Source organism: Diceros bicornis, chromosome 2 (genome assembly GCF_020826845.1).
Source record: "Diceros bicornis minor isolate mBicDic1 chromosome 2, mDicBic1.mat.cur, whole genome shotgun sequence".
Classification (NCBI taxonomy): Eukaryota; Metazoa; Chordata; class Mammalia; order Perissodactyla; family Rhinocerotidae; genus Diceros; species Diceros bicornis.
Genome location: NC_080741.1, coordinates 52,392,760 through 52,408,231, shown reverse-complemented (window position 1 = coordinate 52,408,231; position 15,472 = coordinate 52,392,760). Strand labels below are relative to the sequence as shown.

General features: G+C 55.6%; 1 protein-coding gene across 4 annotated transcripts in view; it reads right to left on the bottom strand.

The window, feature by feature from the left end:
* Nucleotides 1–13,763, bottom strand: part of TEX264 (testis expressed 264, ER-phagy receptor) — a 30,642-nt gene extending 16,879 nt beyond the window's left edge. The window contains exons 1-4 of one of the 4 annotated variants that reach the window (XM_058559880.1): nucleotides 13,679–13,763; nucleotides 12,592–12,675; nucleotides 10,074–10,364; nucleotides 552–773 (exon numbers count right to left, since the gene is read on the bottom strand). In XM_058559880.1, the coding sequence (XP_058415863.1) occupies nucleotides 552–773; nucleotides 10,074–10,331 (480 nt within the window). In that variant the 5' untranslated portion in view covers nucleotides 10,332–10,364; nucleotides 12,592–12,675; nucleotides 13,679–13,763. Of the gene's footprint in view, nucleotides 1–551; nucleotides 774–10,073; nucleotides 10,365–12,591; nucleotides 12,676–13,299; nucleotides 13,600–13,678 lie in introns of those variants that run through there. The other 3 variants (XM_058559862.1, XM_058559871.1, XM_058559889.1) reach the window with 3 other exon arrangements.
* Between the last annotated feature and the right edge of the window lie 1,709 nt (nucleotides 13,764–15,472).

Here is a 15,472-nt window from a genome sequence, read left to right as displayed (position 1 = left end):
TGCTTCCTCCAGGCAGGCCAGTCTGCCAGCATTGCCAATGACCAGATCAGGAACTGAAGGAGACAGGGCCTGCCATTGCTGCCCTAGTTGTGGGCTCAGGGAGCAGGTACGTAAGCCATGCAGAGGCAGAGCCAAGGGCAACACTTGGAACCTGGGGCCTACCAGCCACTGGGAGCCTCAAGCCCCTTGCTCTGCAGGCCTCCAGCAGGATGGAATCAGGGTGGGCCTGTCCATCCATCTGAGCCCAGAGGGGAGGCTGAGCACTAATGATGTCTCTGGTCCAGGCCAGAGTTGAACTGACCAAGCTTGGTTTCTGAACAAGCTCCCCATGCTCCTGGTAGACGCCCTGGCACCCACAAGATCTTGGGCATCTGGAAGAGATGCCAGCAGCCTCTGCCCATTTTCCTAGCCCCACAGGCACCTGCTCCACGAGGGCCGCAGGGTGCTGCCGTCCCCAAACCACCTTTTCCTCCAGCCTCGGCAGTCATCCCTGGCTCCCACCCTAAGAACTGGCTGCCCCCTAACAACACACACACCAGTCTGTGTCTCACCTTGATGTAGGCATCCAGGGCAGGATGGACACGGCGGGTAGCCAGCCAGATGGACAGGGTGGTGGTGTAGGGGAAGGTGGCTGTCACCACATGGCTGGGTGCCGGGAAGGAGAACACCTTGAAGCCAAATTTCTGGTAGAGGTGGATGAGTTCAGGGGAGGGTGATTCCTCACCTTCACTCAGAATGCTGCCCACTGCACAGCAGCACTTGTCAGGGGGCACCTGGGGAGGCAGAGCAGGGGTGTCAGGGTTGGGCAAAGGAAGGAGGCCCTTAGACCTCATGCCTCCTGGATTCTGTGCTAGCTCAGGCCTGGCAGGACCACCAGCTCCAACAGGCCACATAGCCCCAGAACCCAGGATGGTGAGGATTACTTTCCTGCTGGAACCTATCTGTGGCCCCAGCCTGTGGCAACCTACTGCAGGACTCATCCATCCCTTCGTTTATTCCTCCAATAAACATGCCAGGCCCCGTGCTGGCTGTGAGGGACTGTGGGAAGCACTGGTCAGGAAGCGGGATTGCATCCAACTCTGCTAATGAAACTGTGTGAGAGATCTCCTTCCCTAGGCTCTTAGGCAGGGCCAGCCACCATCGCCGGGGCCTCTAGACCTCCTCTCCAACCCATGCCCCATTCCAGGCCCTGCCCCACTTCTCAAGTCCCTTCCTGGCTAAACCAGAGACTGTTGGTTCCCCCCCAAGTCTCTCTGGGCCCCTAGTACCAGCACTTCCCTGCACTCTTCTCTCCTCCCTAGCTGCCCTCCCTCCCCTGGCTCCCACAAACCCCAGCTAGGTGGGGCCCCTATGTGAGTCTCCAACACTTCCTAGGCATGACGCCAGGCCTGCAAGGCCCAGCACTTACTTCTCCTCCTGGCATCAAGGGGCCCCAGTTTGTCTCACCTCCTGCTGCCTGAGTCTGTACCAGCCCTTGGGCTGAGCACCCCAGAGTATCTGTTTCTGAATCCAAAAGACTCACCACAGACCTGGTGTTCTCAATCCTGGGTATTCCTCAATCTGAAGGCCCCTTTCTCCCTCCACCCAGGGCCCACTGACCTCTAAATTTAAATTTCCTCTACCTCCACTTGCTCCTCTCTCTTGCATCTTCCTCTGGGAAGATGGGCTCATCTTCCCAGCACCGTGAGGTCATTTTTACCTGTTCTTGTCTCTGCCCTCCCATTCTGTCCTTTTCCAAGGGGTTTCTCAGCTCTGCTCTGCCTCTCTACTCTGGCCAACCCAACCCTGCCCTTGGAGTCTCACTTTGCCTGGGACTGGGGCATTGACTCCAGGCTTTCACCTCTGCATAGTCCCTGGGGTAACCCCCAGCTCTCTGCAGCTCTGGTCCCCTTGCTGCCCCCTTGAATCCTATGTCATTAAGCCTAGCTCACGGCTTTAGTGGCAGGCAATATGGTGCAGCGGTTAGAACCACAACTTCTGGAGAGAGGAAGGTCTGGGTGTGAATCTTGAGTTGTATGATTCTGGACAAGTCCCTTGGTTTCTTGGAGCCCCGGTTCCTTGGTAACTACGTACAGAATTGTCGTATTAAATGAGATACTGCACACGAGGCCTCAGCCAGGTCCAGCACTCCATAATTGTTGTTAGTTATCAGTAGCTATGACACAGGCCAACAAGTGACCCCTGGCCTAGAATGCCCATCCACGCAAACCTCTGAAAATGCAGCTCCACCCTGCCCATCCTTTAGGTTCAAACACCCTCTTGGGGAGCCTTTCAGGGTGGCTCGGTGGTACCCACACACACACCAACATTTTGCTGTAAACTCTTGCCCACATCAAGTCTACCTTATAGCCCAGTCACTTCTCGGCCTGACGCTCCTCCCACCCTACCCAGGCAAAGGCATTGGAGAAGATCACTGCAGTACCACCTCTTGTCTCTAGGTGGTGCAACTGCCCCATTCACACCCCAAGACTTGAGGAAGGCCAGAAAGGCAGGTTCTGGCAGGCACAGACCAAGGGACAGTGCCTGCTGCTGGAAAGCCCATCTTTATGTTCCTGACCCTAGCAACCTATGCTGTACAAAAGAAACATCCAATACAGGTTAGATGGAGAAATGGATGGAAGGTCACTTGATTTCTCCAACCCCCGGCCTGCCTGGGTTTGGATCAGTTCAGCAGCTCAACATCCTCCTCACTCCCCAAAAGGTACCAGAACACCTGTGATCATCTTGCTTTGAACCTCTCAATGGCTCCCAATTCACCTCTAAGACGACAATCCCAAGCCCAGCATGCAAGGCTGTCTTAAGTGGCCCAAACCACTGCCCGGAGTTGTCCATACGCTCACCTAGCACTCCTTTTCTGCATCCCCAGGCCCCAGCAGGGCCTAGGACTCAGGTAGGAGGGCACCCACTAAGTGTCTGAGTGGCAGAGGAAAGGACAAACCCAGGCTCTGGCCCAGCCTCCTCTCCCACCACACCCCCCGCCTCACACGCCCACAGGGAACTATTTGCAGCTCCCCAAACCTGCCACGTCCTCCCATGGTTCCTGCCTTTTCTTAAGCTACTTCCTCTGCCTGGAATGTCCTTCTTCACCCTATTCTAGAGTCCCTTCTGCCTGGGAAACTCCTGCCTATCCTTCAAGACTCAGCACAACACTCCTCCTCAAAGCCCTCTGTTGCTCCTTGCCAAGCAGCCCCTCCTCTCTGATCCCAAATGCCCACCCGAGGGAGTAGGTCTTGTGCTGCACTATAACTGATGACCTATCCATCTCTCCCCATCATTCTAGGCCTCTAGGCAGAAAAGTCCAGGATCCCATGCACACAGAAAGTTCCTGGGGTATACTCAGTGACAGTACATGCATGCATACACATGCACACACGGGCCCTGCACCATGAGCAAACCTCTCCCTCCACCTTGGACAAGGAGGAACTCCTGTCACAGGGCAGGGAAGCAGCTAATAAAGAGACAGAGCTCCTGAGCTCCCAGAGGTGTGTGGGGCACAGGTGTTCCCTTCCTGCCTGAGCAACCCCTCAATTCCACAAGTGAGGATACTTCCTGCCCCCTCCCCTGCCCTGGCCAGTGGCTAAGGGACAGCCTAGGAGGTTACTCAACCAGCCTACCACCCACTAAGCAGTCCTGTACCAAGCTAGAGCCAGGAGGCAGCTGAACCAGGCGCCAGCAGGGAGAAGATGGGGCAGGCCCTAAGACAAGCTGAGAAATGGCAAGGCTGGTCTAGGAGCAGAGAAAGGCTTCCCTGGACTCCCAGAAGAGCCAGGCCCACCTCCAAGGAATGGCCCACTGAGGTTGTCAAGGGCCTAGAAGGTGGGGGTGTCCTTAGAAACCTCACCCACCTTGGTTCAATGCAACGTTTTTGTTGGGCCTGACCCTAGGAGATCAGCCTGGGTTTGCCAGTTCCATCTGCCTGCTCCCTTTCCTCCCCATATCAGTTATTCTCTCAGTACTTATGTCCAGAACAAGAGCTGGACCAGAACTAGCACCAGCAAGGAACCACACCACAGAGACAGGGCAGTGGCGAGACCCACTACCACTTTGGGTAAAAGCAGGCCCATCCAGAATCTTCCCTCAAAGCAAGAGAACTAGAAAAAAGGTATCAGAGCATCTCCTTCAGGCTGTGAGGACTCCTGAGTCCTACCACTGTGAGAAGGGGGCGGTCTGCTTGGAACCTAAAGCTTCCAGGTATGAGTGGCCCCACTGCCCCTTCCAGAGAAGCCTCACAGTACCCTGCTGACCCTGTTGTGTGAGACCATAGTGAAGACAGGGTTCCTACTCGGCCAAGACTCCCTGAGTCTGGAAATTGGACAAGATTGATATCTTCCAGGATCCAGGAAGGAAAAATGGTGTCAGCTGGCCCAGACCAAATCCAGCCCTCGGGTTCAGCAGAAATGGCCAGCCCCAAGTCCATAATCCGCATAACCTGACAGGGACAGCTGTACTGTCTGCCAAACCCAGGCCCAGAGGGCTGCCTTGACTCCTCCCTGGCCAGCCTTCCCAGCCAAGAGTTGCCCAAGGAAAGGGGAAAAGGAGGGGTAGTGCCCTTAGCTTGCACTGGTGCCCCCTAGGGGAACAGAGCAGCTGCACTTGCCCATTACTGGAGGGTGAACAGTGGGTTCATTTACCCTCTTGGGTGCTGCAGGTCAATACTCCAAGTCTTACAGGTCCTACTTCCCTGAGAAGCTGGTACCCAACGGCACAGTGGGGACAGCACTAGTCAGGACATGGCCAATGCAGACACTAAGGCCAGAGGACAGGACCCATACATCAGGCTGAGGAGGAAGGAAGCCAGCAGGATGTCAACCTCCAAAGCGGGGTCCAGGGCCTTTCTGGGAGCTCCCAGCTAGAAGTCATTCAGGGCCTTCCTCTTTTCACCCCCAAGCATAATCCTTACAACAGCTGGTATCTGACAAAGTACTCACTACCTGTCCCAATTACTGCTTTCCATGCATCAGCGCATTAAACCCAAACAGCACTGTGCAGTGGGTACTGTAACCAACTCTGTTTCTGAGACCCAGAGACAAAGCTATTCAGCAAAGGTCACACAGCAAGGCAGTGTTGGAGTCAAGAGTCAAACCCAATCAGACTGGCTCCAGAGCTGCGCCACACAGCCCATGGTCACTTGGGAGCCTGAGAAATAGGCCCTGGCTAGGAATGGCCTGCACAATGGCTTCTTCCTATGCTGTGCCTCCTCCCACGGCCCAGGCAACCTGCAGGAGGCTAGGCCAGAAGCAGGCAAGCAGGGTTCCTGAAAGTACCAAGTCCCAGTGGGACAAGGCCCTCAGAAGCAGGCGTGGATGCCAAGAGGGCTAAGCACCTATTAGGGTCTGGGTATTGTGCCTTATCCTTATTATTTAGCCCCAGAAAAACAAAAACCTTAAGGCAGGGATTCTCAGAGAGGCCAAATGACTCTCTCAGAGTCACATACTGGTAAGCAATGGAGCCTTGATTCAAACTGAGAAGGACAAGCCCAAAGCCCTCTCCTCCCACACCTTAGCCCTCCTCCCTTCCAAAGGTAGCTCTGCTGGGCAGAGAGGGGCTCACCCTTCCAAGGCTGCCCCACGCAATTAACCTGCTGTGGAGCAAAAGCCTGGACTCCATCTGGCAGAAAACTATCACAGGATTAATTGGGCTAGGAGACAGCCTGGGCCCTCAGGAAACACCAGCCCAGCCCACATCCACACTGGCCTTGTTAACAGGTCAATCTGGGGAAATCCGACTCCCTCACCCCTTCCCAGGCTCCACATGACCTCAGTGTTTCCAGGGAGGGCAGGGAGGCCTCATCCCACAAACACTGAAGTGAAAGTGTGGGACAGGCCTAAGTCAGAACTCTCACCAGCCTCAGCCCCTGCAGACTTGGTGGCCCCAGGATGACCCTCAGTGGACTAGGAGGAAAAACGAGCTTCTATGCAGTCTAGCTTACTTAAAGCAGAACCCAAGTGCCACAAGTCACCCCACCCACTCCATGCCTATAGCAAGCACTCCCTCCGAGGTGTAAGCTAAACCCCTAGGACAGGTAAACTGAACTGGCTGCTACGCCCCACTTGCCTCAGCCAGGCTCCCCACAAGGGCAGACAGGCAGGTTGCTTAAGCCCCAAATAGCAGTGGAGACAGTGGTAGCAGAGGGTGGGGCAGGAGGTGGAGAGCCAGGCTGGCAGACAGGACAGATCCATGGGCACAGCGACAGCAGCCTAGCCACTAGAGCCTGTCCACAGGCCAGAGCTGGCCAGGATCAAGTGAAGTGTTCAGGTGCCCAGCTCCTTCTGTCTCCCCAATACCCAAGGCTCCCAAAGAGATCAGGTCCAGAAGAGTAGGCTAAAGTTACTGTCCAAACCCCCAACCCCTACCTCCGAAGCAGGAGTTTCTCAGAGGAGCAGTTTTGACCCTTCTCCAGCTATACAAGGACAAGGCATAACTGGATCTGTGTATGTGTGTGCACTGAGGGGGGAAGGGGGAATCAGTGACTGACTCCAGAACTCGCCCCCCTCCCTCAGTACTTAGAAGAGGAAATGGCCATAATCCATGATTGCTGGGCCCTGGAGAGAAAAGGGACACCTAGGAGCCACTACCAGGGTCTATCTATGTGCTGCCACATGTTCTTTCCTTCCTCCCCCGACCTCCACCAAGGCCCTCAGGGATGGAGAACAGAATCCTTCCTCCTGCCCCACAAGAACCACACACCCAGACCTTGCAGCCTGCTCCCATACAGAACTTCATAATATAAGGCTGATATATGTACATTAATGTATATCTACATCTATATCTATCTCCAGGATATAGAGGCTCAAGCAGCATCTGATATCAAAGTGTCCACAGCAATTGCCACAATCTTGCCTTGGTGGTGCCCTTTCCTGTGTCACTTCCTGGGCCCACAACCAGACCAGGTGAGGCTTCACCAGGCCTTTCTCAGGAATCAGCCTCCCCCTGCCCAGGAAGGGGTGTGGCTAGGGAACTGTCAGTCCACGCCTCATGGAGGTGGGCAGCATCTACGGTAGGTGGTCACCTCTCACCTGCCCCACTCACAGAGCCTGAAATAGCCTTACTTCCTCCCCACGCTCACAGAGAAACAGGTTATGGCTCCTGTTGTGCTGAGCTGAAGAGGGAGAGGAGGGATGGGAGACTCAACAACTCAGCCTACATCCTGTCCCTTCCGTGAACCACATATGCAGGGCCCCATGCTGGACACTGCTGGGAGAGGCAGCCTAGGGAACAGAAAGCTTGGGTTCTTAGCCTTCCCCAGGACTGGATGGGGACTCTCCTCCAGGTTCCCCTGACACTCCTACACTGAGAGGTCCTGAGGGCTGGGCCCCTTGGTCCCCACAGTGCCCCCCAGTGCCCAACACAGAGTGGCACAGACCAGGTGCTCAAATATTTGTTGAATGAAAACAAAAAAGCATGAGTGAACTGTGTAAGATCAGTACCTCAATTCCTGCTATCTGATCCTCAGTCTCCTCCTCTATAAGATCAGCAGTGTGGATCCAGAGGCCTCGGGTCCTTATGGACCAGATAGTCTGTGATAGTCATCAGCACCCAAAGCCTGAGGTCTATGGTTCCCTGAAGCTTTTAGGATCTCTGCCAGGCAGAGAATATACTGCCCAGCTCGCAGAGGAGGTGGGAACTAAATATCCCTGAGCCATCCCAGGTATCAGGATATGACCCAGCTGTGAATGGGGACACAAGTGTTTTCCGGAGTGACCCAGGACTGGCAGGGACAGGATCAGAGGAGCCACTTTGACCTATATGATCATCCTCTGTGCCAACCAGATGTCCACAGCCAGGCCAAGGGTCTAGGCCAGGGTCATGAGTACTCAGCCTAACCCTCATCACACCTAATTACCATGAGTGCCTTATCCACCCTTTTGTTTGTTATTGTTAAACATCTATTGAGGAACAGGTGCGGAGGTGAATGTCTCACCTATGTCACTTAACTTAACCCTTGCCAGCCTATGAAGCATGTATCTTAACATTACTCAGCAGATGAGGAAATGGAGGCTCAGAAAGATTATGTGATATGCCCAAGATCACACAGCAGGACAGTGATGAGACAGAATCAGAACCCAGCCCTGCCAGCCTCACGGTTGTACTCTCAGGCCATGGCTCCCCAGACTGGCACCCAAGTCAGGCTGTGCCCAGCCAACCCTAGACACCCAAGGCCCTCCCCATGCGGTCTACCACAGGAGAGCTGTATGGTGGGCTGCCTGGAGGCAGTGGCTGGGCCAGGAGGCCATTGGGAGAGCGCCTCATGCCAGGGTTCTTCTATCTCACTCTTCCCTGGACCAGCCAAGAGCACTGACCCTAAGGTAACCTGCTGCCTTAGCCCTTTCTCATCCTGGAATTTGCACCTCCAACCCAAGAGGCAACATGCTGCTTCTGGAACAGGCAGACATGCCAATGAGGAAAGAGGCAGCTGCAAGGTCCTCCCTCCCACTGAGGCCTACAGGTATGGGAGGGGCAGGGACTTTCACAACAGGCCCCTGCAGGGGTGGGGGTCGGGCATCTGGTCTAGGAGCTTCCCACATCCCAGCGCCTGCCATATCCCACATGGGCCCCAGTGCTCTCGACTCCCACTTAGTGCCATCTCCCAGCCATGTGACCTCAAAACCTCAGTATCTACTCATCCGTCAACCAGGCCATGGTACCTCTCAACTGGGCCCAGTCCAATCTCCCTGATGGCCTCCCTGCCTCCTCTCCTTCCCTCTTCCGCCTGCCACCCAGTTAGCTTCCTAAATTGCAGGTGGCAAGTTGTGCCACCTCTTCCCTCCCAACCAGCTGTACCTCCCACCACCTGGCCCAGTGAAGTTTTCTACCTCTTTCTCCACCCACTGCATGTCCACTGGCCACACTTACCCTGTCATCCCATGTCTGCAGGCCTTTGTTATTGCAGTTCCCTTAGCCAGGAGGCTCTTCCCGGCAGAGCAAAATTCTACTCATGGGAGAGGGCCCAGCTGAAATCTACCTCCTCTCTAAGCCTCCTCCGCGGACTTGAGGCACCCTCCCCAAACCAACAGCTCAAAGCTCTGTGGGCACTGAACACAGTGCCTTGTTGAATATTCATTTGTGTGGGCTGACTTGCCAACTACACTAAGCTTCCTGAGGGCAGGGCCAGGTCTGTTCATCTCCAGAGTGCAAGTGTCAAGCAGAACCTGGCACAGAGAGGGAGTCAGCACACCCTTGTTTCAACTGAGTGCCCCAGTGAAGACTGGTCAGCAAACAGTGGGTAGGCTATAGGCCTTGCCCACTTGAGCTCTCCAGGCAAGGAAACCAGAGGTGGGGATTCCAAATGCCTGGTTTGCCAAGGCTCAGAGCTGGAGGCTGAAGAACCCTTAGCAGAGCTACCAGCCCATACAGCTGCGGGCAGCACCACCCCATGGCATGGCAAGAGGCCACACTGGTGAGCCCTGACTAACCGCAGTCTGTGAGTACAGCCAGACGCCCACAGGGTGCCAGTGATGCTGGGTTAGTCTCTGACCCCAGCATCCTAGACATTCTGGGCAGCTCGCCTGGCTCCACTTGCCCTCCCACCCCAGCCCTCTCCCAACCAGGCAGCTTGATGTCCAAAGAAATGCCTTATCACTAGGCCAGGGACCACCATAATGGCCGAAGAGGTGGGATTCTACGTTCTTTCAGCAGGAGAGCTGAAAGAGGGAAGGCACAGAAAGAAGATATGACCCCAAAGAGAGAGGAGAATCTGAATCTGGCCTTCGAGCACTGGCCTCAAGTGGGGATGGAAGAGAGAGGGACAGCATGAAGAAGAGGCAGGGGACCAAAGCCCTGGCAGAGGCTAGGGACTCACAGTGGTGTGGCCCCCTGCACTCAGAAGTCCATGGGTAGCCACGAGCCAGGGAAACCAGACCCTGGCAAGCAGAAAGCCAGCATATGGATGCCTGGAGCAGAAGTCCAGGCTAAACCTGGAAGGAGCTTCAAGCTCAGAGAGGAATGGTCTGCGGGCCCAGCTCAAAGATTTTCCCATCCCTTCCTCAGAAACCAAAACACCCCTCCCCACACAAGCTCTGCCCTATGTCCGTCCGTGGGGTGGAACCCCAGCCAGGGCACAGGAGGCTCCTTACCACGTGGGGGTTGTCATAGTAGATGGCGATGGAGCGGAGCTTGGGGGAGACACTGCAACTCTCAGTGAAAAGCCGCCCAGTCTCGCCGTAGGGCCCCATGTGGAACTTGTAGGCCATAGTGACGTTGCGGATGGGGGGTGAGCCAGCACTCACTGCCACCCCAGCCAGCAGCCCTGAATACCCGGCAAAGGCCAGCAGCGTCAGCAGCAGCAGCAGAGTCAGTCCCCCAATCAGGCCCAGTAGTAGCAGGTCCGACATGGCTCTGTGCCCCAACGCCGCACCCTAAGGCAGCTGCAAAGGAGACAGAAGGTAGAGGAGGCTAGTAGCGTTGCTCTGACTAACACGCCCACCTGCCTGCCAGCCAGTTCTGGCCCAACCTCAGCCCTGCCTCAGGTGCTCTAACCCAGGAGGGGGAGGGGCCAGAGGTGTTTACACATAGAGTGATCTAGAAGGGAGCTACAAAGGATGACTGAAGCCACAAGCCTCTTTATTTCTTAGTCACAATAGTTGAGGCTCTCAGAGCAGCTCTGTCAGACAGCAGTCTTGGTCACACCTGGGGAAACTGAGTCATAAAGGGGGATAGGAGTGAATCAGCCAGCGACATACTCCCAGCCCTGACTAGCCTCCCCTGAGATAGGCCAGCCAGCCAGCCTACCTTTTCCCCACATTGCTTCTTCCTTCCCACAGCTGAGCCACACTGCTCGCCCAGCCTCCTCAAGCCTCATGGACCACTGCCAGAGGGAAGATAGGCAAGTACCAGGGTCCAAATGCTTAACAAACAAGGAAACCATGAGGAACAAAACCCTAGGGTGAAAATGTGCCACAGAAGAGACTCTCATAGGAAACTCTCCTTTGCTAAGCACATTTGGCCTGCAGAATCTGGCTATCCAGCAAGCTCACCCATCCAGAACCAGAGACCAGATCAAAACAGCCTGAGCAGGAAGAACAAAGTCCAGCACTATGCTTCCCAGACTTGAGCCACCGGCGCTAACAAGCTTCATCCCACTTTTCCAGCCCATAGATTAGAAACTGCGAGGAGGAGGAAAAGGCCGCTAGAAGTAGAGACACACAGCAGGGAAAAGTAAGAGTTTCTGTACCTGGCCCGAGCATTTCATCCCATGGGGGAGGGGTACTGGCCAGGGCATCTGCAGGTATTCGGAATTTAGTTTTTGTGCTTTTGATCTCCCCACCTCACTTCCTGTACTAGGTAGTTCACAGAAAGGCATCCTGGGGTGAGGTGGAGAGATCTTTTTCCTTTTTGTGTGTATATGTCATTTATCTGACAATTCTCCCTCCTCCCCACTGGCCTTTCCCCAATCCTCCTATTTGTATGGTACAAACAATAAAGACACATTCGTTTCAGGGAAAAAAAAAAAAAAAGCAGAGAAGCTATCCAAGAGCAGGTCCAGGAACACAACACAGAGGCCGGTGTGTGAGCCATTCAAGGCAGACCACCCAGCACTCCATGAAGCTTGGGGCCAGAAGCCTAAGCCTCTTATACAGAGGGCTTGACTTGAGTTGCCCAGCACAGAGAAGACTGTCTAAAGAGGAAGGGAAGCATGTGACCCATTGGAGGAACATTCCCACCCCAAGTATTTAAAATTAATATTTAAAATTTAAAAAGTTTGGCTGCTGAAAGTCAACACTTCAGTCCTACAGAAAATTTAGCTCTATGGCATAAGCTGTTCCCTACGGGTTCTGGGTGTCAAAATTTTTTGCTGAAAATTGTCTTTGGAGTCAATGCACACAGTGTTTGCCTCACAAAGAGGCCAAGTAAACTTCTAAACCTTTGGTGTTCTGACACTGAGGTGCCTCACACTGGTCTCACTCACCCATGTTCCTGGCCCACAGCTGCACTATCTTTTTTTGGACGCATTCCCTGTCCTACTCATCTTGCCTCCAGTTAGTTTCATTCCATTTTCTTTGATGATAAAGACAATGATGATAAATCTTTCACTGAGTACTTACTATATGCCAGTACTGTCTAAATGCTGAGACGCAGCTACTTCATTAATCCTCAAAACAAGGTAGGTATGGATCAAGAAACAAATGGTTAGAGGTTAAGAGATCTGCCCAAGGTCACACAGGTATTAAGCAGAGCCACTTGGACCAAAATGCAGGCAATGGGAACCCAGGCAGTTTGACTCCAGGCCCCCCTTTCCACTTTCTCTCTCCTCTCTGGTGATGGGCTTCTAGAAAAGCCCCAGCATTTAATCTATGTTGGACATCTCTGAACCCAAGGCTCTCAGCTGAAAGCTCTCAGCGTCTAGGTCTCTCAGTTGCCTTGGGAGTGACCAGCCCTCATTCCGACCTACCCTTCTCGGCTGCAAACTCTCTGTCCCCTCAAAAGAACTTCGTCCCCACTTTTCTCTTCCTCTCACCTCCTAAACTGCTCAGAAAAGGGGGGAAACGACCTGGGGGGGGTCCCAGATCTTTGGTCAGCACAGGAAGGAGGCCAGGCACTGTGAATCTCCCCAAACTCAAGAGAAAGGCAAGGAGAAGGGCTAGAAAAGCTCACCTGAAAAGCCAGGCTCACTTTTAGCAACTCATGCCATCCAGCGAGGCAGGGACCAAGTCTCCAAGTGCTCCAAGTACTCCAGTGCTGGGGGCAGAAAGAAAACAACCACTAAGCCAGGCACCATGTCCTGACTGCTCCCTTTTCAGGGAAAGCCCACCAGGGCTTCTACAAGAAATCCCTCCTCGTCACAAGGTTGCACCTCCACCACATCCTCAGACCCCTTAGGGAAATCAGAAGCCAAACTCGGCCTCACAATGTCAACTTTTCATTGAGACCCTGCTCACGCCCGTTTTTGCAAAGTCCTCTTCCTGGAGTGGCCCAGCCACCACACCCGGCCCTGAAACAGCCCCTGCCGCTGCCCTTGGGGAGGCTGTGCCGCCTCTCGGGCCTCGGTTTCTCCTGCGGTGAGACGGCCGGGGTGGTCGCCTCTGGCCGGGTGCCGGCGAGCAGCAGGGCGGGCTACCCCGCGCCAGCTTCCTGGAGCCGCTCACGTGCGCTGGGACCGCGGGCCCAGCCCTTAAAGGGCGCCCCCGCAGGCAGAACTTGGGCGCCGGCGGGGAGCGGGAAGACCGGGGCTCCGAGGGGCCTGCGCGGGAGGAAGAGGAAACTCTGCCTCCCACTCTCGGCTCCCAGCCCCTGCTACCCCGCGCCTCGCCTATTTACCCAGCCCCTTTCTTTCCAGCCACGACCTCACGGGGCCCCACACACCTCCGCAACTTAAGGGACGCTCAAGTTTGCAGCCACGGCTGCGAGGCGCGGCCTCAGGGGACCGGGGCGGAGTTAAAGTGTGGCTCTTGCCTCCGTGTCGTTCCCCACCCCCCGCCCCGACCCGGGCTCCACTGCGTCGGGGCGTGCCCTGCACCCGCGGCCGGCGGCGGCCCGGGATGGAAGGGCTGGTCCAAGGTCGCGTTCGGGCCCTTGGACCCGGCCGGGGCCAGATGTGGGCGAGACAAGGTGCAGAGTGGCCTGGGCCACGGAGGGGACGCGGGGGGCCCTGACGTCACGCCCAGGCGGACGGAGGTCTCAGGCCCTCAGTGCGCGCGGGGCCCCCCCAACAAGAACGCCTCTCCTCCAGCCCTACCCTCACCTCAGCGGCCGCCCGCCGCGGACACCGATCCGCGCAGGCGGCTCCGGGCTAGGTCGCGGAGCCTGCGCCCGCCCGCCGCTGACGCTCGCTCCGCCCCCTCTCGCGGCGGGACGTGGCCGTGGCCGTGCGCGCGTGCGCGCGGGGCCCGAAGGGCGGAGACCTGCCCCACCCCGTCTCCACGACAACCGAGCCTGCTCCTATCCCCTGGAGCTGTCAGGGGCGGAACCCACCGGGCAGCTTCCTGCCTCCCACAAACTGCCGGGATGGCGTGGGTGACTTAGCAACAACCCCTTGGCATCTGGGTTGGCTAGAACACAACTGCCCGGCCCCAGGCGTGGGGAGAAGTCAGCCTGGTGGCCCGAAGTAGAGAGCCAGGCTGGGTCCAGGAAGCCAGCACCAGAGACGAGCGTTTGAAGAGGTTTCGGAAATCCAGCACAGCAGTATCAGCCTCTGGCATTTGTACCACCCTTTGGTCCTGCCACTTTCTCCCACCGAAGCTTCGCGACAGACCTGGGAACCGAGCAAGGCAGGGCCACTTGCTCCCGTTTTACAGCTGAGGAAACTGAAGCCCAATCTGGGCTCAGGGAAGTAGCTAGTGGATCTAACCTCTGGGCAGTGCAAATATCACCTTCCTGCCTCGAACACTCCCTCCCACCCCACCTCATCCCCAACCAGAGCACAGGGGTGATCATTCAACACTTATTAAGTATCACTCCCTGCCGGGACAGTTCTAGAGGCTGGGGATACTGAGCGAACAAAACCAAGGCGCCGCCCCCCTTCCAGACTCCTCCCTCAGTGTCCTGGATGTGGCAGCGAAGTGGGAGAAGGAGTTCTACCTTAGGATTTTCTAGGTAACTCCCAGGTCAAGTGTAAACTCCTTAAAGACAGATTCAATCTTCAGCTCATATTTCTGAGGACCTACAAACTACAAAGCACTCTTGTAGAGTTCCAAAGATAAAACCTTGCCTTCGTGAGAGGTCCCATCTTGCAGTGGAGGGGGTTGGGGGAAGGGACAACTATGCTCACAAGCTTGGCTACAAGACAGGCCGGGCCAAGAGCTACCTTGGTGCTCCTAACATGGAGGATTGATGTTTGGGAGGGGAATCATCTTACTGTGGAGCCCACTACTGCACTAGCAAAGGACAGACTGGGCACACAGAGGCACTCATAATCTTGTCTTCCTTTCCCTCTGCTCCACATGGTTTCTTCCATAGGCAGGGAAGACTGAACCTCATCCGTAGGGCCAAGCCTGTCCCAGCCCTCTGCGCAGACTGGCAGAATGGGCAACTGGCCCCTCACAGCACTCAGGGCTGGGCTGACAGGGTCGTGGCAGTTCTGTTTTGCTTATGAACATCAAACACATGATAAAGCCCTTTGCGTGCCCCAGGCAAGTGAGTTATACACTTGGAAGCATTTCCTGTGAGACAGGGAAGGGCCAGTACACTGGCACAAAGACAGACAGCCTTTGCCTGCAGGGTTTGCATGGTCAGTTCTGCTTCTCAGAAGCTGATGGGCTTCTCACAGGAAACTGTTGTCTTGAGCTGCCCTTTCCTCATCTTGTCCTCTCTGCTTACTTCCTTTAGCCTGGTTGGGGAACTGCAGAGCCCCACATCAGAATTCAGGGTGTGCCTTAGGAGCTTCAGCGCCTCTGTCATGAAAGGAGTCCAGCGGTGACTGGGGCTGCTGGCCATCAGCCTCCCTGGCTTCATCTCAGGCAGCTCCCAACAGAACAAGCCCCGCCCTTGGCAGGATCCCTGGGAGGCCTCCACTGGCCACCAGGAGGCAGCAGCCAAG